The sequence below is a fragment of the Lepidochelys kempii genome, chromosome 6 (genome assembly GCF_965140285.1).
Source record: "Lepidochelys kempii isolate rLepKem1 chromosome 6, rLepKem1.hap1, whole genome shotgun sequence".
Classification (NCBI taxonomy): Eukaryota; Metazoa; Chordata; order Testudines; family Cheloniidae; genus Lepidochelys; species Lepidochelys kempii.
This window is the reverse complement of record NC_136385.1, coordinates 125,471,431-125,498,592: the sequence shown is the minus strand read 5'-3', so window position 1 is coordinate 125,498,592 and position 27,162 is coordinate 125,471,431. Positions and strand designations below refer to the sequence as shown.

The following is a 27,162-nucleotide window of genomic DNA, read 5'->3' as shown; positions in this document are numbered from 1 at the left end:
TCCATGGTTCCTTTAGAAGGGGGTCTAAGGACTGCTGCCCTGAAACCCCACACCTACGAGTATTATTTGTGCTAAGGCCCATTCTTGACTGGGTCATCTTTTACTCCCTTTGCACAGGTGTTACCATTCTGATTTGATCTTATTTTTACAGCAACCCAAGGCAATGGAGAATCATGATTCCATTTGCTTCCTCCAGCTGCGATGATGTTAGTTAAGGGCAACAGAGTTAGCCCTATTTTATGGAAGATGAAGCCTCACAGGGTTAAGAGGTAGAGTCCTCCCCAATTGCCACAGTCAACCTTGATCCCACAGGTGGAGGAGGAAAGAATCATGGCATGGCACCTGTACTCTTCCCACCCACCAGGTCCACTAGCTCCTTCTCTCCCCAGATGGGCCTACTCACAGTCCCAGCTGCTTACAAGAGAGTGGAATAAAGGCCTATTGTGGCTAGTTTGCACGTGGGCCATGTCTTTAGACCTTGCCTAGTGTTCTGTAGGTAGCTAAAACAAGAAACAAAGTGATTTGAGTATTCACATTTTATTTAAACCAGTACAAGCACCATGCTGAGCAAAACATTTGGTTTAAAAATAAACATGCAGTATGAACTAGCAGAGACTAAATACCAGATGGAAGTTGTGCCAGTTATTGACATTAACAGTTACATGGAATTGTTAGATTAATATGTTTGACCATCAATATTTCAAACCTCCTGATCATCTTTTAACATCCATAGCACTGGCAGCTTGCCTTGGCATACATAATCAGCACCCAAAGGTAACATTGTACGCCTGACCCAACGTAATAAATGCAAAGGAAGAAGTGGAGAGCTTCCACTGGAGCCTTTACTCCCATCCCATTACAACTCACTATTGCAGTTTGAGCAGAATGTTTTGAGACATGCTTACATTCCAACGCACAACTGAGAAATCATGGAGCTTTTTTTTTTTAAATTGGAATTCCCTTGCTTTTGCACATTTAACTTTGATCCTTAGCATTAATTTAATGTAACTTCTGGACTAAAAGCCATTTAAGACACAAAAATATCATCAGTGGGAATGTACAAGGCACATTTACACAATACATTGGAAAGGTGTAGGTCCCAGCATTATTGATATTCTGGTTTATCAAGGGAGGCATACATAGTACGAGAAATATTTTTAAACCACCAAATTTTTTCCACAAACATATGCAGTAGAACCAGTCCATCTTATGAAGTGAAAACATGCAAAAACTCTCATGCTTTAGTCAGTTTGGCTTTTTCTCACACATGGGATTACAAGAGATTCCTCCCCCTCCTCCCTGCCACATACACCTATTTGAAATTTAAAACAGCCAAATTAAGTGTGGTAGAAAAACTCCACCTGTTGGAGACCTCTAAAGTTTCTGGTCAGGAAACGTTTTTATGGTGGAGTTATTGACTCCTGAAAAAAAGCCAGAGTTTCTAATAGAAAATGCTGAGTGATCTTTAGCTACAAAGGTTAACAAGTCTCATGATAATTAAAGCACTCTTCTGCCCCATGTTTTGAGTACTCTTTAGAGATCTCCGAAACACTGGCAGAGAAGAGAGGAGTTTGGTTACATCAGACTGGCATAAATTAAACTAACAATGATAAGCAAAATTAGAATATACTGGCTTTCTGAACACCATGCATCTACCTCCTGCTAATCTTCATGGGTAGCTGTAAAGAAAGGCAGTTTGAACAAGACTGGGCAGTTAGCGATATGACAGCATTACAAATCTCACATCCACAGTATAGATTTGAATGTGGTTAGTTATGCCTTTACTTTAAAAGTACTATAGTTCTGCACACTACCATATCTCAGAGCCAGTCCTGGGACCTTGAGAACTGGACATGGAGCAGCAGGAGACAGTACAGTATCTTGACATATATTAAGTCTAGATTAGCCCTAAAACAGCAGCTGTTCTGCACAAGGACTCCCCACACAGTAGCTGCAGTTACTTCCTTCCCTTTTGCTGCAGAGCTGAGAAGACAGGGGACAAAGACAGCACCCTACTCCCACAACTTACAGAACATGCTGCCTGGTCCACCAAGGCTTTTAGGAATTCGTTGCCTGTGTAGGCCCTACCCATCACATCAGTCTTCAGAACAGCCCCCATATGACTGGGAGTTAGGCAAAGGAGGTTCCTGAGGAGCAGCATAAAGGGAAGACTGTGGGGTATGGGGTGCAGTGGAGGGAAGATAGAAGATAGGGCAGCAGGAACATCTGAGATCTGAATGGGGTGGGTGGAATGGTGAAATGCTGAAGAAAGGAATGGGAAGAACTGAACAGGAGGAAGTGCTCTTGGTATTTGGAATCAAGGCAGGAGGAGACCATGTGCAGAGAACTGGTGACTCTCACAGAATCACTTACAAATTAAGTACAATTATAAGTTTAGTGCAGAAAACCCCTTATTTTCATCTAAAGAGACAAACTAAGAACAGTTTTCTTGGTGGGGCACATTTCCCCCTTTATGAGCATTCTTCCTGTGAAAGTGGCTATTGCCAGTCCAACATAGTGTACAAAGCACACTGGTCTGGTCAGGGGTTTACAAATCCCGGTTTCCCACCACAAGCTAGGCTGAATATTAGAGAATGTCATGGGCTCACAGCGCAAAGGGCAGTTTCTTTCTGCCCTACTGGACTTTGACATCACAATGCCTTAGAGTTCATGCAAGACAAGTGAAGCAAAACCTTCTAGTCTTATTTTTTTAATGGCTTTTGAAAGCAATACCAATTTAAAGACCAAAGCCTTATTTATACAAGTCTGCCACTAAAGAAACTGCTTCTCTTGATCTGTAGCACATGAGAAAGACAAAGGAACATTTTTACAATCAATACATGTTCTGTCCAGGGAAATGAGGAAATAATGTTGTTCCAGTTCAATATATCAACATAAGGATCTTATTTCCTCCAGTTAAAGTCATTTTTCCTACACTGAACTAATGGTCTCTCTCAATCATATCATCACTTCTGCACCTTGAAAAGCCCTCTTATGTCTGAGAGATGTGTGTATGAAGGAGGAATAAATCAATAAGTCAAGCTAAACATGAACTGCTGCTACTGAAGAGCACTGCACGGGTCCATGTGGTCTTCTTAAACAGAGTCATGTTTAATACTCTTACACAACATGTGCTTGCAAGCAAACATGCATTCTCCCAGCAAAGGTTTTACAGAATGTAATACTGGCCTCCCAATTTAACAACTGATTAATTCACTCCTCCCCACCAAAACACACACATTATTAGGGCAACTATACTTTAAGCTACAACTGTTCATGATTGGAAGCTGCTCATGAGAAACCACTTATTCAGTAGCATGACAAACACTCACGTGAGTCATAACTGAGATATTGTCACAGGAGTACCTGTTTGCCACTGCATGGGCTAAATAGGATATCCCAACTCAAACTACTATTCTACTTTAATATAAAAACAGACCCTTTAAAAGGTTAGTTTTTAGCAATATTATAAAAAGTACTATTTTCATATTAGAATTTTTGCTGTTTTACCAAAAAGAGATGAAACTTAAAGATTGAATGAGGTTACTTACGCGCAGAAGTCCTAGCTGGAATGTAGTTTTGACTAACAAGCAATTAAGCTAGGAGACCTCCTTTCATTTAAAAAAAAAAAAAAAAAAAAGATACAAGGTCTATATACGGCCAAGGTTTCTCAACAACAAAATCAGACTATTCTAAATCACTCACAAGACCTTAAGAGCTTTGAACTCCTGCACTCCCAGGTCTTTACTGAGGGGAGCAGATGGCTGGCATTTTAAGTCGAAGTGTGTTTTATTTTATAAATGTTTAGTTGCACCACTAGGCATTATAAAACATGTTACTTAAACCATTTAACAAAGGTTAGTTTTTACCAAATTTGGAGTAAATAGTGTAAAATTTAGTCCTTTTTAAAGCTAACAAATTAAAGGCACACAGTATTAACAGGTGTTCATATAACAGGTAATGTGAGTGAAGAGGTTAATTTATAAATTGTGTAATATTAAGTCTTGCATGTAAAAATCCAGAATGCATGTAACCGATATTGTAATTAAGCCCTTAAGAGTTATAAAATAGTCTTATAGAAACTAGTTTATGACTGACTAGTTGTCATAGACCTTTGCCCTGAAATTTAGTTGGATTGACTCAATCAACTGAGATACTCATTAAAATGAAAGAGAATCACTCCTGAAAAGTCCTAAAAAGAATTTTTTTCACGTTATTGGTCATATAAATACTTGGTTTCAGTTTAATATTAAACACTTCCATAGACTTTAATTTGGGAAATTCAAAAAAAATTCTTCATTTTAACAAGTGGCACTATGCTATTTTAACATATAAGCTGCTAGTATACAGTATCTGTCAAAGGGTGCATTTGCAGCTCAGGAAGTTAGTGTCAGCTTCCAAATGTTTCTAAAATCGTTAACAGTTTCTGAACTGAACTGTAGTAATTATAGAAATATTAGTCACAAGAGTGCAAAAAGAGAATCCCTGCAGAGAAGTATTCCCCTTTAGAGTTATACACAAGGAAACACTTTGCAAAGTTTTACTTCAAGGAGACTAATCTTCCTCCCCTTGCCCAAACTTTGTACAAGAAATATACTGCAGGAAACTGCTGTAAATACAGTGCATTTTTAGGCGTAAGTATTCATGTCTGGTTCCAGTATTGTCAGGATGGTATATAAATACTTAATATAGAGGTTCTCTTAATGGAAGTAGCCCAGTTTCTCACGCAGCCACTCTTCAGTTAGGTCTTCTGTATTTCTTATTTCAAATACCTAAAACAAAATGGCATTAGGTTAAATATTTACATTCCAGTACTTGGAAGAACAGAACACATCACATTGCACCACACTTCTATTGATAAAATGCATTAGTGTACTTTTAAAAAATAGTCACGATACACTAGGAATCATCATGTTAACATTTTGCTTCATGCACATTTTTGCAAGGACAGGTTAAGAACCTTGAATAAAATGCGAGACTAATGGAAATACATGTTACAGTTTGATCAAGTTAGGGAGAGCCATAATTACTGTTTCTGGGACTTGCTACTTCATTTGTAGTTCTCTTAAGATTCTACATTATATATAGGATAAGGATACAACATAAGCAAACAATCTTTTAAGTGACTCTGAAGTGGTATGGTCAGCCACAGCTCAGGGATGCTAATATATTTACTACAATATGTGAAGGTTCTTCCTGTTTGCAATACAATTACTATATTCTGGGCTGAATTAACTGAAGCCTTTTAAGTTTTTTCAGCCCATGATTAAGAACAACTTGTAAACTGGCAGAATCCTCAAAATATCACCATAATATTTTGCTCATCTGTTACTTAAAGGTAGCTTGTCAGTACGCATTGTTGATTTAAGTATTAAATACATACAAAGACTTGGAGAGTTTTTAGTAAGGCCTTGATACAGCAAATGAAACAGAAACAAGTACACCATTCCCTGCTCAGTACACACCCAGCAGGAAAGGATCTCTGGATTTTGATACTGGCACAGAATAGATTAATTTTACACTACTCCACTCCAGTTGGAATCCTTGGGCATCACTCAAAAGAGGTACAATCTTTTTAGGACAGTCAATTGCTAAGTCAATATAAAACAATGTTGCATCAATAACATGTCCACAGAGCCTGGAGAACATTCTGTTATCTAATGCAAGCAAGATAAAAAAATTGAAGTTGTGGAGAATCAAGTTAGAATTATTAGCAAGAAAAGACATACTATATACCAAGAGAAGACCGCACGATATTTTGACCATACTATTAAGACCAATGTGAAATTGTAAGTCACATTTTCAGCACTATACACGTACTTGTGTACACGTGCATGCGTGGAGCGCTATGTTGACACTACAGTATTCAGCTGACAGTAAAAGGGACAACAAAATACATAAAATCCCCAGTGAATTTACCTATTGCTGGGCACGAATCACCTGTTTACTGCTCCCCATCCATTCTACCTTCTTAGTAATCCCCAAGTTTGTTTTTTTTAATTTAGGTCTTGTTTTTTTTAAAATTTTTTTGTCCCTTTGTTTATTTCCACTTTTGCACCATCTTTTTCTTGCTTTCTATCCTCCCAAGCCCAATCTACAGACACAGATTCTCATGTTCAATCTGTTATTCACTGCTGTCTACTGGCATATTGATTTGTTAAGTAAAGGATGGGAAAAGAGATCAATATGATAGCACAGACTAGCATAACAGATACTAGGCTAATCTACCAAGAAGTGGGGTAAGTCGATTAAGTCATGTACAAGAGTCAGATCAGGAGAGGCCTTAGCATGAGCCAGAATTAAATGAAGCTTCTGTAAGAGGTATGAATAAAGCATATTTAAAATCTAAATCTGAAGCAGAAAGTTAACACCCCGACCTGGGTATGGAGTGGGGTCAGTTCTAGAAGAACAGATCTGACTCTATCCCTTGGCCCTCTTTCAGGCAGTTTTCAAATGGTTTGTGGTTCTTGCCAAAAAAGGGTAAACCCCACATGCAGCTGGTCTCTAGCTTCCCTTGCCTCTGGAAACCTGACCGTCTTCCCCATTCACCAAGTGGATGAGCTGTGCATAGCCCAAGTTCACCTTTCTCCTCAGGGGATCCCATCCCTTGTCCCCCCTCTTTTCTGTTCTCATGCCTCAGTTCCTTCCAAGCCTATGAAACAGTCTCCTTCTGCCAAAACAAACAGCCAGCTCTCTAAAGCCTGCTTCCTCCCACTTATCCCCTTCAACTGTATAAGATTTACAAAGGTAGCAACCAAGATAGGAAGGGGAAGAGAACAGCAGAATAGCTCCTGTGAGTTTCAGCATTAACTTTCAGCTGTACTGCAGGTGTCCGGGGCAGATTTTATAACCTCCTATTTCTGACACTGTTGGGTCAGAACCAACCATCCAACCAGATGATGCTTCTGCAATTGGCCTAGAAACACTGAGTTGGCAATAAAGTTGGCAAGACCCATTCTACCATTGTTAGAAAAGACGCCTAAGGTGTTTCATGCTTCAGTGATGGTTATGAAGGGTTCACCACAATAAGGCACATTAAGTGAGGGTAATTAGCCACTGCAACAGCTTATCAAGAGATGGAGGTTCTACCACATCATTTGAAAGCTTTAAATCAAGATAATGTACTTCTATTAAAAACATCCTAGTTCAACCATGAATTACAGTGAATTACATGAATTACACTGCCAGAATTACTAGGTGAAGGTCAATGTCCTGTGCTATATAACAAATCAGATTAGAGGACTGCAATGGTCCCTTCTAGTCTTAATCTAAGAATGTCAAAGGTATAAAGCCTAAAAAGGGAGGAATTTTTTTTAGCAAACATGTGGCACCTACATACTGACAGGGAGATGGAAAAGCCTTATGAGATCAGCTAGTCTACGTTCTAGGGTTAGCTATTACCATGTTATTAACCAAAAACAAGCTTCTGCCTTGTTTAGATTGTGTTTTGAAGTCTGAGGCATATGCAAATCAATAGTGTCATACCCCCAGAATCTAGGAGAGGAAAGAGCAGTTAGGGCACTGATATAGGAAACCCAATTCAATTACCTGCTCCATCATGTGTGACCTTTGGCAAGTCAATTAATCTTTTGGGGGAAAATAATGCTTTTCTACCTCTCAAGAATATTATAAAGAATAAATAGCATGAAGCACTTTGAAATCTACTGATCAAGACTGCTATTAAAACAGGCATTATTTACATTTTCTCACCTATTATAATATAGGTAACACTTGTGTCCAGTTGATCAGTGGGTCTCCCACTCCTGCCTTCTCATCTGTTCCAGTTATATAATACCGAGAGCTACAATACTATATCTACAGAAGAGATAAAGCCCAGCCAATGTGCATTAGCCCTAGCCTGCAATCACACTGTAGACTTCATCTTATCCTAGAATATTCTATTTTGTAAACAGGATGGCCTTTTTAATCCTCCTGACCTGACAAATTGTGTTAACTATTATTAAAATAACCTCTAACAGTTAGAGACACTTTAGATAATGCTCCACAAGCATTCGTTCTCCCTGTCCCCTAATTAAAAAAAAAACAAAAAAACAAACACCCCACATCCATAAAATCTCCATGCTTACTCCCCTCTTTCTTTAGGCTTCCTGCAAGATAGACACCTGCTGAATGCAATTTAAAACATGCAAGAACATAATGATTCTGTTGTATTGTGTACATGTGAGAGACTAGCAAGATACTGTTCTATCTTATGTACACTCACATTCTGCTTTTTATGAAAGATTCTTGCAACTGGTCAGCTAGATATTAAATTATACCTTAGTGAGTTCAGCTGTCTGTACAAGCTTATTCTTGCTCCCAGCGTACATCATCTGTTGTTCAGGCTTGCATCCTGTAGTTGTGGAGAAGGAAAGCAAAGCTGTGTTGGACAGTTTGACTGAAATCCATTAACAAGATTTTTTTTAAAATCCAGCTTGTATACCAGAAGTTCCCAATCAACAGAATGACCCAATTGTTTCTTTGTACACAGTATCATCTTTTAATGTTGTTTTGAATATTTAGTACTTGTCAAGACTATATTAAAGTGATATGAAAGTGGGTTGGATTGGTCGTCATATCTAGCGGTGTCTGTAGTTCTGCTTACAACTGTACTCGAGAGGGCAAGATAACTATTAAGCTTAACTGTATCACAATTCAAACTTCACAGCCAGCAAAGCAGAGGCTAAACCCATTACCTCTTCCTGCTATCTTATATTCTGCACGAGCATGAAAGCAAGTTACCTTTGCTGCTGTTTCTAATAGATTCCCATTTCCTCCTGAACTACAGATGCAGTTTTATCTGAGTGCAGCCACAAATCTTGCACAATATCTTTCAGGGCAAAACAAAAAAATAAACTGATAGGACAAAAAAAAAAAAAAATAACCAGCTTTATTTCATTTAGCAAGCCATCTATGTCCTGACTCTTTGTCTAGTTTTAGCCAAACACTGAAAATAGAGAGGAACTTCTAGAAACAAAATCTAGAGATACAATAATTACAGAAATGAATTTTAGGTAAGGTCTCCCATGAAGCATCTCACCATTGGTCGAGCTCTCACAGAGCAGAACCCAATACCGCAGGCGTAGTTTAGAACTTGTTACAGAAATGAACTACTGAAGATACAGAAAAGATGTGGACTTTTATTGCTAAACTTTAACACCCACCTGGTTATTCTAGCAGGCAGAGTAGTGAAGGGTAAAATAACGCACTCTCTCGAGGATCACAATGTAATTTAATAGCTGCAGAAAGCCACCCTATTATAATTCAGAACATGCAGATTGATCTCAAGAGGCCCAATTCATTCCCTGTGTATAACCAGAGCTTGTAACAAAGTGGAGGTGCTGAGCTGGCTTTTTTCCTCCGCATTCCTAGGTTTCTTCAGGGCCACTCGGTCCCTGGTACAGACTAAGGCAGCCTGAGAGTTGCTCTAATGTGGGTCTCAGCTGCAAGAGCTGTTCTGGCAGCTGGGACACAGGAATATTTGACATCCTGTAGGAGGTAGCATACAACTGGCTCTGTGCCTGCCAGGAACTCCCCTCCAAAGAATTTTGTCAGGAAGCCATTACTGTGAATTTGCAACCCCTTTGTGTCAGAGTTGGGCCAGAGGGTACATACTGACCAGTTTGGCCTTAAGTGTGAAAAACACTGATCTTAAGCATTAGGCCTTTTTTGTTTCTTAGATACAAGAACTTCCACATTTATAGGATATAGGAACTGCTATTCACAATGTTCACTCACCAACTGGACTGGAGAAGATAAAGCACAATGGATAAGAAACTCTTCCATCATCATGCTGATACTTGTAACTATACACAATGAATGTTTTCCTGAGGTTAAAGAAACTAAAAAAAAATACAACTCTTTGATCTCTTAGAACATAATCCTTACATTCATTAGCTGAGCTTGATATAGGCAAAATAAATCTCTTTGCTGTCTGTTCTAAAAGATGCTTACATTTATCAATTTCTGTACTGTTTCATCTTGCTCCCATCTTGGTTTCTCTTCTGATTTGAGTTTGAGCCATTGGAGGATTTACCCTGCTTTTCAGTAACATAACCCCCATCTGAGACAGGTGTTTGTGTGAATATTTTGCAAAATAAATGTTAGTTCTCAATATTGTCCTTTTCACTATAAAGTCCTTTCCCAAGGATTTCTCTCTACAATGTTTTAAATATCTGATCTGCTTATGAAGTATCAGCTAAATAGATCTCTTTTTCTAAAGAGAATTTTTGCTGCTCTTTGAATGTTATCTTTGCAAACTATTTGTTGGTAGCTCTTTGCACATCAAACATTAGATGGTGGTGTGTTTTGCTAACCATTAAATGCAGAATCTATAGCTAAAGTGTTAGATTTAAATCTTTCTGTTGTATTAATGTGCTGAATGTCCCTGCAAAAGAGCAGACAAAGCCATTCAAAACATGGTGAAAGTAACCAAGTCTTAGAAGTAGAGACTTCACTATATCATTGTACAAGTCTTTGCTAAGAAATGGCATAGGACTACAGAATAGATCATGAAAATTAATCAATTTTTGAATTAACGTAGGGAGAATTTCCACTGTAGGCAAATATCTGTTTGGAAAAAAAAAAAAAAAAAAGAAATTCAATTTCCAATGTATTTTAGATTTAATTTTTTTCCAGTAAACAAAACAATGCTAGCAACATTAGAAAAAAGGATATCGAGGTTGTCTCTCAGGCAGCTCATCTTTTAGTTCATCAGGGGAAATGCCCTAGTAATATTAAAACACAAGCAGTCTTTAAATAGGTGAACTCAGACCTACACACTATACAGGCTAGAGTATAAAGGTCATGGGAGTAAGAGACACTGCTACATTTACAGTTATAGATCTACAATTTAACTGAGAACAATCCTATGGGAACAGTCATAGGAAGATTCCACTGTTAAATGATTGCTAAACTGATTTAGTAATTTTGTATAAGAGATTTAATGTTAATAAAAAAAATCTGTTTAGGAAACTGACGTTTTGTGGCTCCACTCTAGTCTTAGATATACTGACACTCACCACATATTTCAATCCCAGCTACTGAACACGAGTGTGCAAGATTTGCTACAACCAGCAATACAAACGGATCCTGAAATCTAGCCCTTGGTCTATCTTGTGAGAGACCAGTTCCTGGACTAGTGAACAAGCCAAACAATTCACAGTGGCCAATATTCCTCTTCAAATATTATATTTAACATTCTGGGAAAGAGGTAAAAGTTATTTCTCAAATCATTGCATAAGATTTTGTGTTGTGTGGGCTGACACTACACACTGAGATAAAGTTATTACGCCACCTGTCTACAGGGATTAACACAATCCTAACTTCTAACTAATGGCAGGACAATGTAGAGTCCAGAGTGCAAGTCAGCAATAATTCTTCCAGAGAGCCAGCAAATGGAGAGAGAGATGCTTTTTGCCTAATTTTGATTCAAATATAATTTAATTAACATTTTAAAGCTTAAACTGTTTTGTTTAGATAATTAGCAGTACAATTGCTACCATACAGCTCAATTAATAGCATATCATGCTTCACCTGCAGAGTAACCATGCATTTGAAGGAGGTTCATGACCCAAATAAGATTAACAGTTTGAAAACAATTTGACACTAAGACAGTACCTCAGTGGCAACAATACATGGCAAGCTGAAGATATTCTTATTTACAGTTCATTTAACAAACCTCATGCTCCTCATCCAGTACCACCAGCTGCTTATCCTTGTCAATCTTCACTATAATAAAAACATAACATAGGTGAACTGTGCATCTATAGGGGGCTCTGTCTCCACCTCCCCCTTTTTTATTAAAGGTTAAAATTGCAACTTTTCTAGAATTACATGCATATAATAATCAGCTTTTTATTTAACCCACCTACTGCATTATCTTGTATTTTCACTCCCTCCTCTTCTCCCCCGCCCCCTCTGACAACGATCAGTGAGTGGAATTCTGGCCCCACAGAAGTCAATGGGAGTTTTAACTTCAGTGCAGTCAAGACTTCTCCCCCAAAACTGTTACAAAACTAGTCTACTTTAAGCATGTCAAATAAACTTAAGAGGATCAAGTCTTGGCTTTTTCTCCACCTTCTTGCAGCCAGTGGTAGACTTTTTCCCACTTTAAGTAGTGTTTAAGCACATAAGTATTTCTATTAACAGCAAGTGTAACAGCTTTTATTCTGAAAGCTTTAGTTCCATACTATAAAATAATGTTCTATTGTTAAGAGGGAATGGGAAAATATCAAAGTTAGTGGTATAGTAGAAGCATAGTCCACGCCATTTTGCTGCAGCAGCTAAAAATTATCAAAGAGATTTTCTGTAAGACCTTGTAGCTTTTGTTGGCAATGATTTTAGCTTACTTATAATGGCAGCATTGTTGGTTTCTTTGCGAAACCGGAATTTTCTCAACTTTTCCACCAGATCTTCAGCAACATCACAAACCACCAGAGATTCACTCTAAAAAAAAAAAAAAAAAAAATATTTCAGTTAACAAAAAGGAACTACCCCCATCCTCCCAAAATTATATAACTACATGAAATTAGTTGAAGATTCAGAACATGCAGAAAGAGACAATATAAGGATTAAACACAGTGAAAAATGGACTTGCAATACACAAGAAACAAATCTGGTCTTCTCTTTTCATACTGGGCCAAAAAAGTTAAATATTAGAAAAATGTGGACCAAGTGTCTTTACATATTTATTCCTGAAGTCAGAAAATAATTTCTATACTTTTACCGTATCAAGCAATCCTGTTTCTGCAACATACAAGTTAAAATCATGAATCAGATATGCAACTGATTTTGCAAGTTTAGTCCTGAAATAAGACACCCTATTAAATACACATGTAATACACTAATGCCAGTACAGCACTGTGAATATTTAAAATAATAAGAGCTGTTAATATTTCAGTAGCATCTAGAGGCCCCAATCAGGGGCCTGTTGTGCTAGGTATGAAAGCAGAATTCCGAACCTTCAAATTTTGCCTACATGCAAAGTGTTTAACAAACTATATTAAATGAAAAAAAGTGTGCATTTTCCCTATTATATTTACAAGTCACTTTTTTTGAAAACTTAGACTTAGTGAAGTCTAAAATGAAGTATTAGAAAAATTATCCTACTGAAGGTGAGAAAGAAAGTAATCAGTTCCTTCACAGATAGCCCTCTGAGTTCTAAACCATTTTACATATAATTTGTAATTGCACCACACCAACCACTGCCCATTTCCTGCACCACTCTTTATACACACTCCCTCGCGTGTCTTGTTGTAACAGTCAGATCCACCGCTCAGCAAATGTTCTGTCACCACAGGTAGCTTTGACTGAATGCCAAGCATATCAGAACACCGTTGCCAAGCAGAAGGAATAAGAAGTAGTTCACCATCTTTAGCTAAATTTTACTACTGTAGCCACCATACATAGGAGTTTCCTTTATACACTCACTCCTGAGAAATCAGGGCTAACAAAATCCATATATAAAGCTAAATGATCACATTATGAAGAGCAAGTCTTAAAGGAATAAATTAGAGTTTAGAAAGATACTGAACTAAGGTTCTGAGCCCATATGCAACAACACGAAAGTACTAGTCCACTTATCTTAGTTTACATATAGATTCCTCTGTCCCTAAAGAGGACTTTGTCAGGAATTAGTTACGGAGGGGAAGTCCCATGAATGTTTCTTTGCAACTACTCAGACGTGCCAGAACTTTTTTGCTGGGGTGGTTTAATTAAACCTTATCTTTAAATAAGAGTCAACAATTCTAAAATTATTGAAGGCAGACACTAAATGAATCATTCAGTAAAAGAAATCATCACGAGTTTAGTGATCAGAAGAAATTTTATCTTTAAACTCAGGCCTCGAGCAGTTTATCAGACACCTTACCAGAGGCCAATACTGAAGATAGGAGGGTCTCCTCACTAAAAAAGTAGCAAGGGCAAACGTCATCCAAGCATTCTTCTGCTGTCTCTAGTCTCTGATGAAGATGGAGTCCAAGATGCAGCCTCTGGAAAGGTGTCTTGAGTTTGTTCCCTATGACTGCTGGAATGGAGACTTCTTCCTCCACTTATGCGTCTGTTGTGATGGCACTCTACTACTTTACTCTTTCTCAGGCTCCTGGCTGCTGCAAGGATGAGGATGATGGCTGTGTGCTTGTTTCCCCAGACCATTTTGGATCATCCTCACTCACAGGCTAGTATTAGCATCTACTTCGCCTGCTGTCATAGTAGTATAGTTCTATTCTGAAAGTCATTAAACACGGCATTGTGATCCATGTTCATTGTTTCTAAATGATACTTTCAAAATGGAAACATTTGATGTGCAGTAAGACAGTTTTTCCAACACCACAAACTCAATTTGGGATGAGAGTCTATCTAGGTTCTTTTCTTTCCAACATAAATAGTAAACCAAGTACTGCAGGCCAAACCACTTGTGCAATCCCCTGGGGTTCCACAGGTGGCTCAAATTAGCCCTGTAAATAGAGTTAAACAATTCTGTTTGCAATACATGAGGAACATAATCCAGTTCACTACTCCCTGTTGGCTATGCTGGCTCTCCAGCACCAGAGGTAAACCTAAATATTATGCTTTCACTAAAGCCAGCAGAGCTATGACTGACTACGCAGAGAGCAAATCTGCTGAGTGAGGGGGTGCCTTGTTTTTTTTAAAAAAAAAACTATGTCCCTTTTCTGGCTAGAGCCACACCTTAAATTCTTCAGAAACCGATAGCTCAGCCAGCTGCCCTCCTCTCAACTGATCACAGAAGAGTGACTTTTCGAAGTGTTTACACAGAAATGTTTTCATATTGCAACGTCTGTAGGAAGACAGGATGGAAACCTGTTAAGACTTAGTCACACTGTTTTCATATCCCTCCTCCCCATAGACACACAGAGCCACAAATGGTCACTTTTTAGCAACACACCAAGGGTAAGCAAGAAGCTGAGACATGCATGTTTCAACTGAAGCCTTTGTCTTCAGTTACAGTGGAACTAGAAGAACTTCTCATTGTGTGACCTTTCTGAACTCTATCTCAAGAAAAAAGGGATACAGCTTTCTCAGGAGTCATGTAAGATCATGACTACTTTAGTTTACATACACAGTATCATTTTAGATAAGTTTCTCCCCTTTCACGCCTCCACCTAACAAAAGTTATGACAAAGTAGCAAATTCAAAAAGGAGTGAAAAACGGCGATGCACTAGCAGCGACTCTAGAGACCATACTTCCAGGATTCCACCTTTTCTGTCCCCTTTAGACCCTACCCATTTGGTTTCAGGTACAATTTTTGCTCCATCTATACAAGGTTGTCACTCTGAAGCCCAGAATGTTTGTTGAGTCAGCATGAAGCAATGGAAATAGCTACAAGCATGGCTGAGAGTTTTTTGTTCCAAATATCATTAGGTTCAACCATTACTAGGATTTGCAGTAAATTTTTAAGCTTTGCCATTTTGAGGTTATAAATTACACTCACGGCAAGGTATCTATCTATCCCATACCAAGACTCCTAGACCATTGTGATATCAGACAACCGCCGCCATGGACTCTACAACTAATTTCCATAAAATAATTCCATGGATTCTATGAGGGAGACTGCGCCGGTGGTGGATTACTTGGCCCAGCTGCCAGTTCTTCCAAGACTGGCACCCACACAATAACTCCACACACACACCCCCGCCCCATTCGGCGCCCACACAACTCTCTCAGCACCAACACAACCCACACACACAATAACGCGAAACACACCTAGCCCCTCACTGCAGCAGCCCCCCCCCTTCACTTGCCACCGGTGCGCATGAATTTTCAAACACCGCCCGCCCCCCAATCCAGACACAAGTCAGCACAACCGGCACACAGCCTAGCCCCAGGCACACCCAGCCCCTCCACTCACTTGCGCAGGTCGCCGTCACGCAGCGCAGCCAGCCGCGCAGCCAGCGCGCACCGCAGCCCCAGCACAGAGCCACGCAACGCTCCCAGCACCAGCGCCCGGCCTGCCCGGGCGGCGGAGTCGCCACGGGGGCAGCGGCGGGCCGGGCTGAGCGCTCGCTCTGTCCCGCGGGGCCCCGGCGTCAGCCGCCGCTGGGACCCAGGGGCTCCTGCGGCCCGCTTCCGACGCCCCCCGGCCGCAGGGTGCGGGTGGGGCCCCGAGCGACACGCCGACGGGCCCTGGGGGCGGCCGCTTGGGGCTCGGCCGGGCGCCCCGGGGCTGCCAGGCGAAGGGCCCCCAGGGCAGGGCAGCTGCGAGCGGCCGGGCCTCCCTCATCCGCTCCCTCCGCGGGCGGGCGGGGGTCGCCAGCAACTGCCCTGGCCGGCAGCCCCTCCGCGGGCGGCCTTCGCCGGGGCCGGGCGGGCACCGCTCCCTCAGGCGGCTCCACTCACCATTGTGCGCCTGCAGCAGCCCCCTCCGCTCGCCCTTTAAGAACGAGAGCGCCGCCGTCCAGCTCCCGGCGGCTGGCTCCACTGCGCCTGCGCCGCGCGGCTCGCGAGCCAATCCGCGAGGCCGGCCGGAGCGGACTGCGGGCTTCACCCGGCTACGGGACGCGGGGAAGTTCATGCCCCCCCTGGCGGAGCGTTGAGCTGGTGCTCCCGGGCTCAGGGGGCGGGGCTCCATGCGCTGAGAGGGCAGGGGGCGCGGCCAAGGGGGTGGGAGCACGTGCAGGGTGGGGTTGGTCCCACGCTGAGCCCTCGAGAGGCCGTCTAGGCCCCATAGCTGTGGACAGAGGAGCGTTGTGAAAGCACAGCATCTTGTGACAGCACCATGGCATCCCGTCCCGCCCCGAGTCCCCGTGCGACGGCAGCCCATCACAGCCCCGGGACATCCCGCCCGCCCCGAGTCCCCGTGCGACGGCAGCCCATCACAGCCCCGGGACATCCCGCCCACCCCGAGTCCCCGTGCGACGGCAGCCCATCACAGCCCCAGGACATCCCGCCCCGAGTCCCCGTGCGACGGCAGCCCATCACAGCCCCGGGACATCCCGCCCGCCCCGAGTCCCCGTGCGACGGCAGCCCATCACAGCCCCGGGACATCCCGCCCGCCCCGAGTCCCCGTGCGACGGCAGCCCATCACAGCCCCAGGACATCCCGCCCCGAGTCCCCGTGCGACGGCAGCCCATCACAGCCCCGGGACATCCCGCCCACCCCGAGTCCCCGTGCGACGGCAGCCCATCACAGCCCCGGGACATCCCGTCCCGCCCCGAGTCCCCGTGCGACGGCAGCGCATCACAGCCCCGGGACATCCCGCCCGCCCCAAGTCCCCGTGCGACGGCAGCCCATCACAGCCCCGGGACATCCCGCCCGCCCCGAGTCCCCGTGCGACAGCAGCCCATCACAGCCCCGGGACATCCCGTCCCGAGTCCCCGTGCGACGGCAGCCCATCACAGCCCCGGGACATCCCGCCCACCCCGAGTCCCTGTGCGACGGCAGCCCATCACAGCCCCGGGACATCCCGTCCCGCCCCGAGTCCCCGTGCGACGGCAGCGCATCACAGCCCCGGGACATCCCGCCCGCCCCGAGTCCCCGTGCGACGGCAGCCCATCACAGCCCCGGGACATCCCGTCCCGCCCCGAGTCCCCGTGCGACGGCAGCCCATCACAGTCCCGGGACATCCCGTCCCACCCCGAGTCCCTGTGCGACGGCAGCGCATCACAGCCCCGTGACATCACCTCCCGCCCCGAGTCCCTGTGCGACAGCAGCCCATCACAGCCCCGTGACATCCCGTCCCGAGTCCCTGTGCGACGGCAGCCCATCACAGCCCCGTGACATCCCGTCCTGAGTCCCTGTGCGACGGCAGCGCATCACAGCCCCGTGACATCACCTCCCGCCCCGAGTCCCTGTGCGACAGCAGCACATCCCGTCCCGAGTCCCTGTGCGATGGCAGCGCATCACAGCCCCGTGACATCCCGTCCCGCCCCGATTCCCTGAGAACTCTTTTGTTTGATTAAATTGGTTGTAAACAGCCACTTATTATTAAGTCTAGTGTTTTTTGTGGTGGTACAAGGACTGGAATGCCTAAGAAAACTGCTTTTCTGACTTCTTGTTAGTCAGCGTGGTGAAACAGAAGTTTACTATTGTTGCTGATTTGGTATATGGGAAAATAACCACCAGTTTTGGGGTGTATCTGCCTTATTTCTCAGCAGTTTGTCCTGAATTTGGTATTCTCAGTTGTGATCCATGAAGGCACCATGACACCTTGTCTTCTTCGAGTGCTCCTTTAACAATTCAATCATCCAGTGACCTCACTGACTGTTTGGCAGGCTTCCTGCTTGTGATGTACTTAAAAAAATGTTGCAATTAGTTTTTATGTCTTTTGGTAGTTGCTCTTTAAATTCTTTTTTGGCCTGTCTAAGTATATTTTTACACTTGACCTGCCAGAGTTTCATGCTCCATTCTGTTTTCCTCAGTAGGATTTGACTTCCAATTTTTAAACGATGTCTTTTTGTCTCTAACCACTTCTTTTACTCTTTTGTTTAGCCATAGTGGCATTTTTTTGGTCCTCTTACTGTAGTTTTTTGTTTGGGATATACATTTAATTTGAGCCTCTATTATATTTAAAAAAATTTCCATGCAGCTTGCAGGCATTTCACACTTGTGACGGTTCCTTTTAATTTCTATTTAACTAGCTTCCTCATTTTTGTGTAATTCCTCTTTTGGAAGTTGAATACTACTGTGGTGGGTTTCTCTGACATTTTTGCCCCTACAAGGATGTTAAATTTAATAACTTTATGGTCACTATTACTGAGCAGTTCAGCTATATTCACCTCTTGGACTAGATCCTATCTCCACCTAGGATTAAACCAAACATTGCCTCTCCCCTTGTGGGTTCCAGGACTAGCTGCTCCAAGAAGCAGTCATTAATGGTGTCTAGAAATTTTATCTTTGCATCCCTTCCTGAAGTGACATGTACCCAGTCCATATGGTGATAGCTGAAATCCCCATTACTGGGTTTTCTGTTTTTGTTTTTTTTTGTCTCTCTAATCTATCTGAGCATTTCATAATGCTTGTCACCATCCAGGTCAGATAGTTGGTAGTAGATTCCTGTTGCTACACTCATTATTCAAGCATGACATTTCTATCCATAGAGATTCTCTCGAGTACAGTTTAATTCATTTAAGATTATTCGCAAAAAGGAGTACTTGTGGCACCTTAGAGAGTAACCAATTTATTTGAGCATAAGCTTTCGTGAGCTACAGCTCACTTCATCAGACATTCGATGAAGTGAGCTGTAGCTCACGAAAGCTTATGCTCAAATAAATTGGTTACTCTCTAAGGTGCCACAAGTCCTCCTTTTCTTTTTGCGAATTCAGACTAACACGGCTTCTACTCTGAAACCTTTAAGATTATTGTTATAGTTGACTTTATGCTTTCTTTCACACATACTGCCATTTCCCCACCAGCAAGACCTAGTCTCACATTCCAGTATATTTTGTACTCTAGTATTACCATGTCCCATTGATTATCATCATGCCACCATGTTTCTGTAATGTCTATTATATCAATATCCTCATTTAATACCAGGCACGCAAGTCCACCCATCTTAGTATTTAGACTTCTAGCATTTGTATACAGGCACTTATACAATTTACCAATATTTAGTTATCTGCCTTCATGTGATGTAATTCAACAGGACTCTCTTTCGTTTGACTACTTCTCTTCAGTTCCCAGATCCACTAGATTTTTCTTGTTCCCTATTGGAAACTCAGATCAGAATTCTAAAGCTTATCTATATATTTATATTCTTCTCCATCTCTTCTCCATCATCCCACATCCCCTGCATATCTACGTCTCCTGGCCTCCATTCCCACATCATGCTCTCTCATCTCCTACTTTATCCATTCACAGCCTCTGAGCTGCTCCATCTGCCCACCGCCTCCACCAGAGTTATTTCTTTGCCCTCCTATTCCAGTCCAACTCCAAGCATTCAAAAATCACAAGCCAGGCTCCTACAAACCATGAAACTGGTTTAAAAATATATGATTTTTTTTTTAAAGATAAGTCCGCAATAGTCATTTCATTCAGTTTCCGATTAGTCCTCAGAGTGCATCGAGGTGGTCGTGTTTTCACGTGTGCTCCGGGACCCTAAGCACTAGGCAGTGGCTTTTTTTAAAAAATGGAAGCTGAGATTCTCACCTGGTCACTGTACTCCAGCAGCTGGGTCTTTAAGAAAACATCCCCTCAAGGGAGACTCCCAATCCAAGCAGGAGAGCTAGCAACGATTGCACATGCTCCCTTCCCCCACCCCTCCCGATCATCCCCTTGCCCTACCCCTGCGTTCCACCTACCACCCCCTGCCCCGCTCCCGCTCCCGCACCAAACTCAGGGCAGACTAAGGGCAGCAGCTTCAGTGGGGCCTCACGTTCCTAGTGGGCATGCGCAAACGCCATGCACATGCGCAGTAGTGCTGCAGCCGTCAGAGTTGGAACGAGCGCGGCCGGTTGGGAGGTCGGGCGGCTGGTTCCGCTGGCAGCCCGCCCCCCCCCCCCCCAGGTGGGGAGGTCGCGGGGCCCCATGGCTGCCGTGTTCCTGGTGACGCTCTACGAATACTCCCCGCTCTTCTACATCGCTGTGGTGTTTGTCTGCTTCCTGGTCACCAGCGGCCTGGTGCTGGGCTGGTGAGCGCGGGGGCCGGGGGAGGCGGGGCTGGTGAGCGCGGGGGCCGGGGGGGCGGGGCTGGTGAGCGCGGGGGCCGGGATCGGGCCGGGGGGGCGGGGCTGGTGAGCGCGGGGGCCGGGATCGGGCCGGGGGGGCGGGGCTGGTGAGCGCGGGGGCCGGGGGGGGCGGGGCTGGTGAGCGCGGGGGCCGGGGGAGGCGGGGCTGGTGAGCGCGGGGGCCGGGGGGGCGGGGCTGGTGAGCGCGGGGGCCGGGGGGGCGGGGCTGGTGAGCGCGGGGGCCGGGGGGGCGGGGCTGGTGAGCGCGGGGGCCGGGGGAGGCGGGGCTGGTGAGCGCGGGGGCCGGGGGAGGCGGGGCTGGTGAGCGCGGGGGCCGGGGGAGGCGGGGCTGGTGAGCGCGGGGGCCGGGATCGGGCCGGGGGGGCGGGGCTGGTGAGCGCGGGGGCCGGGATCGGGCCGGGGGGGCGGGGCTGGTGAGCGCGGGGGCCGGGATCGGGCCGGGGGGGCGGGGCTGGTGAGCGCGGGGGCCGGGATCGGGCCGGGGGGGCGGGGCTGGTGAGCGCGGGGGCCGGGATCGGGCCGGGGGGGCGGGGCTGGTGAGCGCGGGGGCCGGGATCGGGCCAGGGGGCCGGGGGGCCGGGGCTGGTGAGCGCGGGGGCCGGGGGGGCCGGGGCTGGTGAGCGCGGGGGCCGGGGGGGGCGGGGCTGGTGAGCTCGGCGGCCCGGGATAGGACCGGGGGGGCGGGGCCGGTGAGCGTGTTGCCCGGTATCGGGGCTGGGGAGGGGAGCCCGGGGGCAGTGGGAGGCGGGGCCGGGGCTGGCTTAGGCTTAGAGGCCGCCAGAGGCCTGCTGAATGTGGAGAGGGCAGGGAGGGTCCCCTGTTAGAGTTACCCTGCCTGCCTGCCTTGGAAAGGGTTCAGCAGCAGTCTTACTACTGTGAGCTACTTTCAGAAACAGTTACCCCTGTTCCCACAGAGATGGGCAACGCCTGCTAGACCCCTCTGTCCACATCTGACAAGACAGGATTGCTTCCTACAGTTCATAGCAATAAATGCAGATCTTAATCAAGTGGTAGGCTGGGATGCGATGCAGTTGCAGCTAATGAGGAATGTGGCCATTCCAGCAGAGCCTAGTCCCTGATGCTCAGTCGGTTCGTCAACTGATAAATGATCAAAAGCGTCTAGGTGGCTGTTGTCTGGAAAGCCATGTTTGCATAGGAAATTTCAGGTTCGGAAACTGACTCAGCATAGATCATAAGAACATAAGAATGGCCGTACTGGGTCAGACCAAGCCCAGTATCCTGTCCTCTGACAGTGGGAATGAACAGACAGGTTATCATGACGGATCCATGCCCTGTCACCCATTCCCAGCTTCTGGCAAACAGAGGCTCGGGACACCATCCCTGCCCATCCTGGCCAATAGCCATTGATGGATCCTGCCTCTTTATTGAATTAACATTGATACCTGTAGTACTGAGTCTCAATATTTTCCTCATCCTTTGAAACCAGTTGCTCTGGTTACTGGTATTGGTACTTTTGGTAGCTTATAAATATGCTGCTTGACTTTTCCTTTAGTGTAATATCCTTTCTATGTTTCAGAGTAACAGCCGTGTTAGTCTGTATTCGCAAAAAGAAAAGGAGTACTTGTGGCACCTTAGAGACTAACCAATTTATTTGAGCATGAGCTTTCGTGAGCTACAGCTCACTTCATCGGATGCATACTGTGGAAACTGCAGAAGACATTATATACACAGAGACCATAAAACAATACTTCCTCCCACCCCACTCTCCTGCTGGTAATAGCTTATCTAAAGTGATCAAGTTGGGCCATTTCCAGCGCAAATCCAGGTTTTCTCACCCTCCGCCCCCCCCCCCAACTCACTCTCCTGCTGGTAATAGCCCATCCAAAGTGACCACTCTCTTTAAAATGTGTATGATAATCAAGGTGGGCCATTTCCAGCACAAATCCAGGTTTTCTTACCCCCCCACCCCCCTCCAAAAATCACACACACAAACTCACTCTCCTGCTGGTAATAGCTTATCCAAAGTGACCACTCTCCTCACAATGTATGTGAAAATCAAGGTGGGCCATTTCCAGCACAAATACAGGTTTTCTCACCCCCCCACCCCCTTTTTTTTTTTTCAAAAACACACACACACACAAAAACTCACTCTCCTGCTGGTAATAGCTTATCCAAAGCGACCACTCTCCCTACAATGTGCATGATAATCAAGGCGGGCCATTTCCAGCACAAATCCAGGTTTTCTCACCCCCCCCACCCCCATATACACACAAACTCACTCTCCTGCTGGTAATAGCTCATCCAAAGTGACCACTCTCCCTACAGTGTGCATGATAATCAAGGTGGGCCATTTCCAGCTCAAATCCAGGTGTTCTCACACACCCCACCACACACACACAAACTCACTCTCCTGCTGGCAATAGCTCATCCAAACTGACCACTCTCCTTACAACCTTACACTCTAAGGTGCCACAAGTACTCCCTTTCTATGTTATCACCTCTTATTTAGTAGTTGCTAGTTTAAATACACTTGTAGCATTAATTCCTTTGAGTAGTATGTAAAGTTACCTCTTGATTTCTTTCCCAGTGATTAGAAGCATAAGCTTTTTGTATAACGGGGGTTCTCAAGTATGTTTTCAGATCAAATAATGTTCTCATTTTTGATTAACTCCCCTTGTATTATACTGGTGTAAATGAGAGCAGAATTAGATCCTTCCTTGCTTGCTAGTCAACACTCCAACCTTATTGTGCATCAGAGAATCTGCACAGCAGAGATGCTCCATAAATGTATTGAGTGTGGGAAAAGCTGTCATGGGAACTCTCCTTTTTCTTCCTTGTGGAATCCCTGCCTCATGGATGATACCAATGTTCTAAATGTAACCTGTATTGGGAGAGAATAAGAGATTGATTACAGGGACAGCATTTCTATAGTTGAGTTCTATCCTGCAAACACCACTCTGGTTCCCATCAGTTGTTCTTCAGATCTCCCTTAATGGAAGATGCCAGGTGCTCAGCACTTCTGAAAATCAGGCTTCTTATTTAAGTACACGAATAATGGGGCCTAATTTTAGGAAAATCTTATCTTAAATTGTATAGATTATAACATTTCTGTCACCTTATTAAACATCACAGAATCAACTCTGAGTATAAATCTGTGGTGGTTCTTCTCTTGGGGCATTGCATCATCTGAAGAAATACCTGATGGAAGCCAGGCATTGTGTGTGCACGGGAGGTAGAACACAATTAAGGTGGTGTTTCCTTTTTAACGTTCTCCTTCTCTCCCCCCTGACATGTTAACCATAGAACACTGTTGTCTGCTTCTCACCTCTTGCACATTCTTGCTCTCTGTTTTTAATATTTTTATAAAAACAGAAGAACTCACAATAGCAAATCACTACTTAAAAATTCCTCAGTGTGTATGTGTGTGCGTGTGTGGAAACATGTCTGCATATCTATGTAACGGGATTTTGAGTCGCTGTGCTCCTAAGGGCAGCTAATCATCAACAGTGTCCCGCTGCTTTGGCTGCAGTGGGTTTCAATGGCATGGGTTCTTAGCCACTAACTTGTGGTGCTTCCACCTGACTGTTTACAGTAATCAGGAACCGTACCTTACCTCCCTATGTCATTTCGATTATTCATCACCCAGTACTTACTCTTGTGCCTACTCTGATGTCTCATACATATATTCTTCTGACACCTCTCTAATGGATGAATCAACAATCAAAGTACACTTTACCTACAAGGGGAAATATAGAGGAAACATAAAGGGAAGAGGAAGACTGATTTGGACTGGGTACATCTGTAATACCATACAACTGCTAAGTAACACTATCCCCAGGGTGGATTTCCATAGATTCACAAGTCCACTTTGCTCCATACTAGTGGGCTCTGTAATGTGGAGGAACCACATATCTTGATGAAAAAAGAAAAGGAGTACTTGTGGCACCTTAGAGACTAACCAATTTATTTGAGCATGAGCTTTCGTGAGCTACAGCTCACTTCATCAGATGTTTACCGTGGAAACTGCAGCAGACTTTATATACACACAGAAATCATGAAACAATACCTCCTCCCACCCCACTGTCCTGCAGGGGACTGCAGGGACTGCAGGACAGTGGGGTTGGAGGAGGTATTGTTTCATGATTTCTGTGTGTATATAAAGTCTGCTGCAGTTTCCACGGTAAACATCTGATGAAGTGAGCTGTAGCTCACGAAAGCTCATGCTCAAATAAATTGGTTAGTCTCTAAGGTGCCACAAGTACTCCTTTTCTTTTTGCGAATACAGACTAACACGGCTGTTCCTCTGAAACATATCTTGATGAGTCATTCTAGGCCTGAAGGCGCTTGAGTGCGGGGAGGCGATGAGGGTGCCGATTTGCTTAGGGAGCTGGCCTCTCTTCGGCAACAACAGGCATTACTCATTGTGGAGAAAGTCTCCACAACATTGGAGGCCTCCTCAATGTTTAAATCCAGTTGGTTGCTCCCAGAATAGTTCAACAAACCCCTTTAAGGGTAACATAGGCAACTCCCCCAGACAAAGGAAGAGATGCCTATCCCCCTTAGGCAGAACTCTCCTCCTTTCATCCTCCCTCTGATTGGCTCAGTCAGCCTTGTCTGTCATGTCCATTAGTAGTGAGGTGAACACACTGTAGTCTTCCCCGTCTCTCATCTACCCACCAACAAGCTTGGTTCCCTTTTGCATCAGACCCATTAACCCAGGTTACATATATATATATATATAAATAAAATGAAAAATTAGACTTGGAATGAACAAGATGTGCATGAAACTTAAGCAATATCTTGTGATCCTTTGATGTTTTAACGATTACTTGCCCTCTCACCTTTTGTTCATGGTCATCCCTTGCTCTGTTATGTGTGATTTAGGCCCTGATCCTGTAATTAGGTGCATATAGGCAGACTTCTGTACTCACACAGGTTTCCGTTGGCCTCAGCAGGGCTACAAGTGAGTTTGGGAGCTCCCTGCATGTGTTTCATTGCAGAAACAGGATTTAAAATTGTAAACTCAGGGCAGGGAATTGCCGCTTTGTTCGTTCTGTAGAGTGCTGTGCATGCCTATGGTGCAATCTAAACAATAAATAATTATTTGGTACAATCTCCTTCCTTTTCTATAATGTTGTTTGTCTCTTGTTTTCCAGTCATTTTCAGCAAGCAATCAGCAGTCCCATTTTATGGAGGTGTTCCTGACTAAGCGAGTCAACCTGAGATACACCAACAAAGTATGAACGCTAAGGCTTACGTTTGCAAAAGCATCCACTACCTTTCCATGCCTCCATTTTCGTGGCATGCCTGAGACACCTAGGGTCTGATTTTCAGTGGAGCTGAGTACCTGCTTCCCAAAATACTGCCAACAGGAACTGTGGGCGTAGCACTCTGAAAAAGACATCCCAAGGGATTTCAAGTTGGGCATTCAAAAGTAGTGGACAGTCTTTGAAAATGTTGGCCTTACTTGTTATGCAGATTTTTGACTCCTGAATTTTCACGTGGCTTCAGTCTAGTGTCACACGAGCAGTATTATAAGGCTTATACTTTTGAAAACAGGGGACAGATCCTTAGCCTGTATAAATTGATGTGGCTCCATTGATTTGAATGGAGCTACATGAGTTTCCACATGTTAAGGATCTGGCCTCTGATAACTAGAATGTCATATTCTAAACTTGATTACGCTCTCTTTACAGTGCTATTGTAACTTCAAATTTAGTATTCATAAGGCTCTTCATTTTCAGTTTTTACTTTCTTTTTAACTGAAAGATTCCCTGGTTTTATGGAAGCCATTATTAGGTTTTTACTACTACCTGAATTTTGGAATGCCAGAACTCCGAGGACTGCGCCAAGAAGAAGCTGTGGAAAAGGTGGAGGAAGGGAAGACACCATCTTCTCACACTGTCTCCTCTACCTCTTCCACTTCTGTGCCCACTCCAGAAGGAGAGATGGTGGCGCAGTAACCAGGACCAGAGTGGGAAGCTTGGTCAGAAGTACTGGAATGACTTGAGCACTAGTGTATATACTGTTGTCAAATCCCCCCCACCCCATATTCATCCATCCTATATGTAAAAGTGGTAATCAGCATTCAAAGCAAATAAGTTAGTGAACTACTTTTTATGCTAAAATGGGTCAAAAATGAAAAACTGTTTACAACTATGTTTCAGAATGTTTTTAAGATTTAAAAAAAAGGAAAAGAAAAGTGTTATTTAGCTAAAAAACTGCAAAGTTAATATTTTGCATTTTTTAAAATATTTTTGCAATCAACACTGATAAATTCCTGGGAAACTTTAAACAAGATAAAAGCTGAAAATGAAGGGCCTTGCATATTCATTACATCTAGTTGTTGATCAACACATTTTTTGCTTTTAGCTTCTGAAAAAACTCTGTACCAGAGGCTTGTTTTTCCATGTCTACTTGTCCTGGTGAATATCTTATTGCTACTGACCAATGAAAAATGCTTCCAAAGGCAAAAAGCTTTTTGCCTTTGGAATCAACCAGGTGGCATAAAACAGCAGGTATATTAAAAAAACAATCATTGAGGAGATTACCTGCAAA

At 44.1% G+C, this 27,162-nt stretch overlaps 2 protein-coding genes across 13 annotated transcripts in view; one reads left to right on the top strand and one right to left on the bottom strand.

Moving 5' to 3' along the window:
* Positions 1–521: 521 nt before the first annotated feature.
* Positions 522–16,498, bottom strand: GMFB (glia maturation factor beta). Of its 7 annotated transcripts, XR_012159614.2 has the most exons (9): positions 16,358–16,498; positions 14,689–14,797; positions 12,351–12,447; positions 11,681–11,730; positions 10,678–10,727; positions 9,739–9,821; positions 8,280–8,353; positions 7,711–7,815; positions 4,691–4,772 (listed from the first exon to the last, which is right to left on the bottom strand). XR_012159614.2 is itself a non-coding variant. In XM_073350087.2 (8 exons), the coding sequence occupies exons 2-8, from the start codon at positions 14,785–14,787 to the stop codon at positions 4,701–4,703; spliced, it is 525 nt and encodes a 174-aa protein (XP_073206188.1). In that variant the 5' UTR covers positions 14,788–14,797; positions 16,358–16,493; the 3' UTR covers positions 522–4,700. The 7 variants fall into 7 exon arrangements, 6 of the variants coding, with proteins under 6 accessions (XP_073206188.1, XP_073206192.1, XP_073206189.1 ...); XM_073350087.2 differs by lacking the exon at positions 7,711–7,815 and having other exon boundaries at positions 522–4,772; positions 16,358–16,493; XM_073350091.2 differs by lacking the exons at positions 7,711–7,815; positions 14,689–14,797 and adding an exon at positions 13,871–14,226 and having other exon boundaries at positions 522–4,772; positions 16,358–16,491.
* Positions 16,499–20,362: 3,864 nt separating this feature from the next.
* Positions 20,363–27,162, top strand: part of CGRRF1 (cell growth regulator with ring finger domain 1) — a 30,455-nt gene continuing 23,655 nt past the window's right edge. For 5 of the 6 annotated variants that reach the window (XR_013636006.1, XR_012159612.2, XR_012159610.2 and 2 more), the window contains exon 1: positions 20,384–20,586. Coding sequence is in view for 2 of the 6 variants with exons in the window: in XM_073350086.2 (XP_073206187.2) it covers positions 20,483–20,586 (104 nt within the window). In the remaining 4 variants the exon portion in view is untranslated. Of the gene's footprint in view, positions 20,587–27,162 lie in introns of all 6 variants that reach the window. The other variant, XM_073350084.2, reaches the window with a different exon arrangement.

Bases quoted from the DNA above. Each gene is read 5' to 3' on its own strand.
- GMFB (XM_073350087.2), bottom strand. From the start codon at position 14,787: ATGAAAACATTTCTGTGTAAACACTTCGAAAAGTCACTCTTCTGTGAT. The intron at 12,448-14,688 runs GTGTGGCTCTAG...TTTTTTTTTTAG, and splicing joins CGGTTTCTGAAGAATTTAAG to AGTGAATCTCTGGTGGTTTG. The intron at 8,354-9,738 runs GTGAGTGAACAT...CCACAACTACAG, and splicing joins TATCTTCTCCAGTCCAGTTG to GATGCAAGCCTGAACAACAG.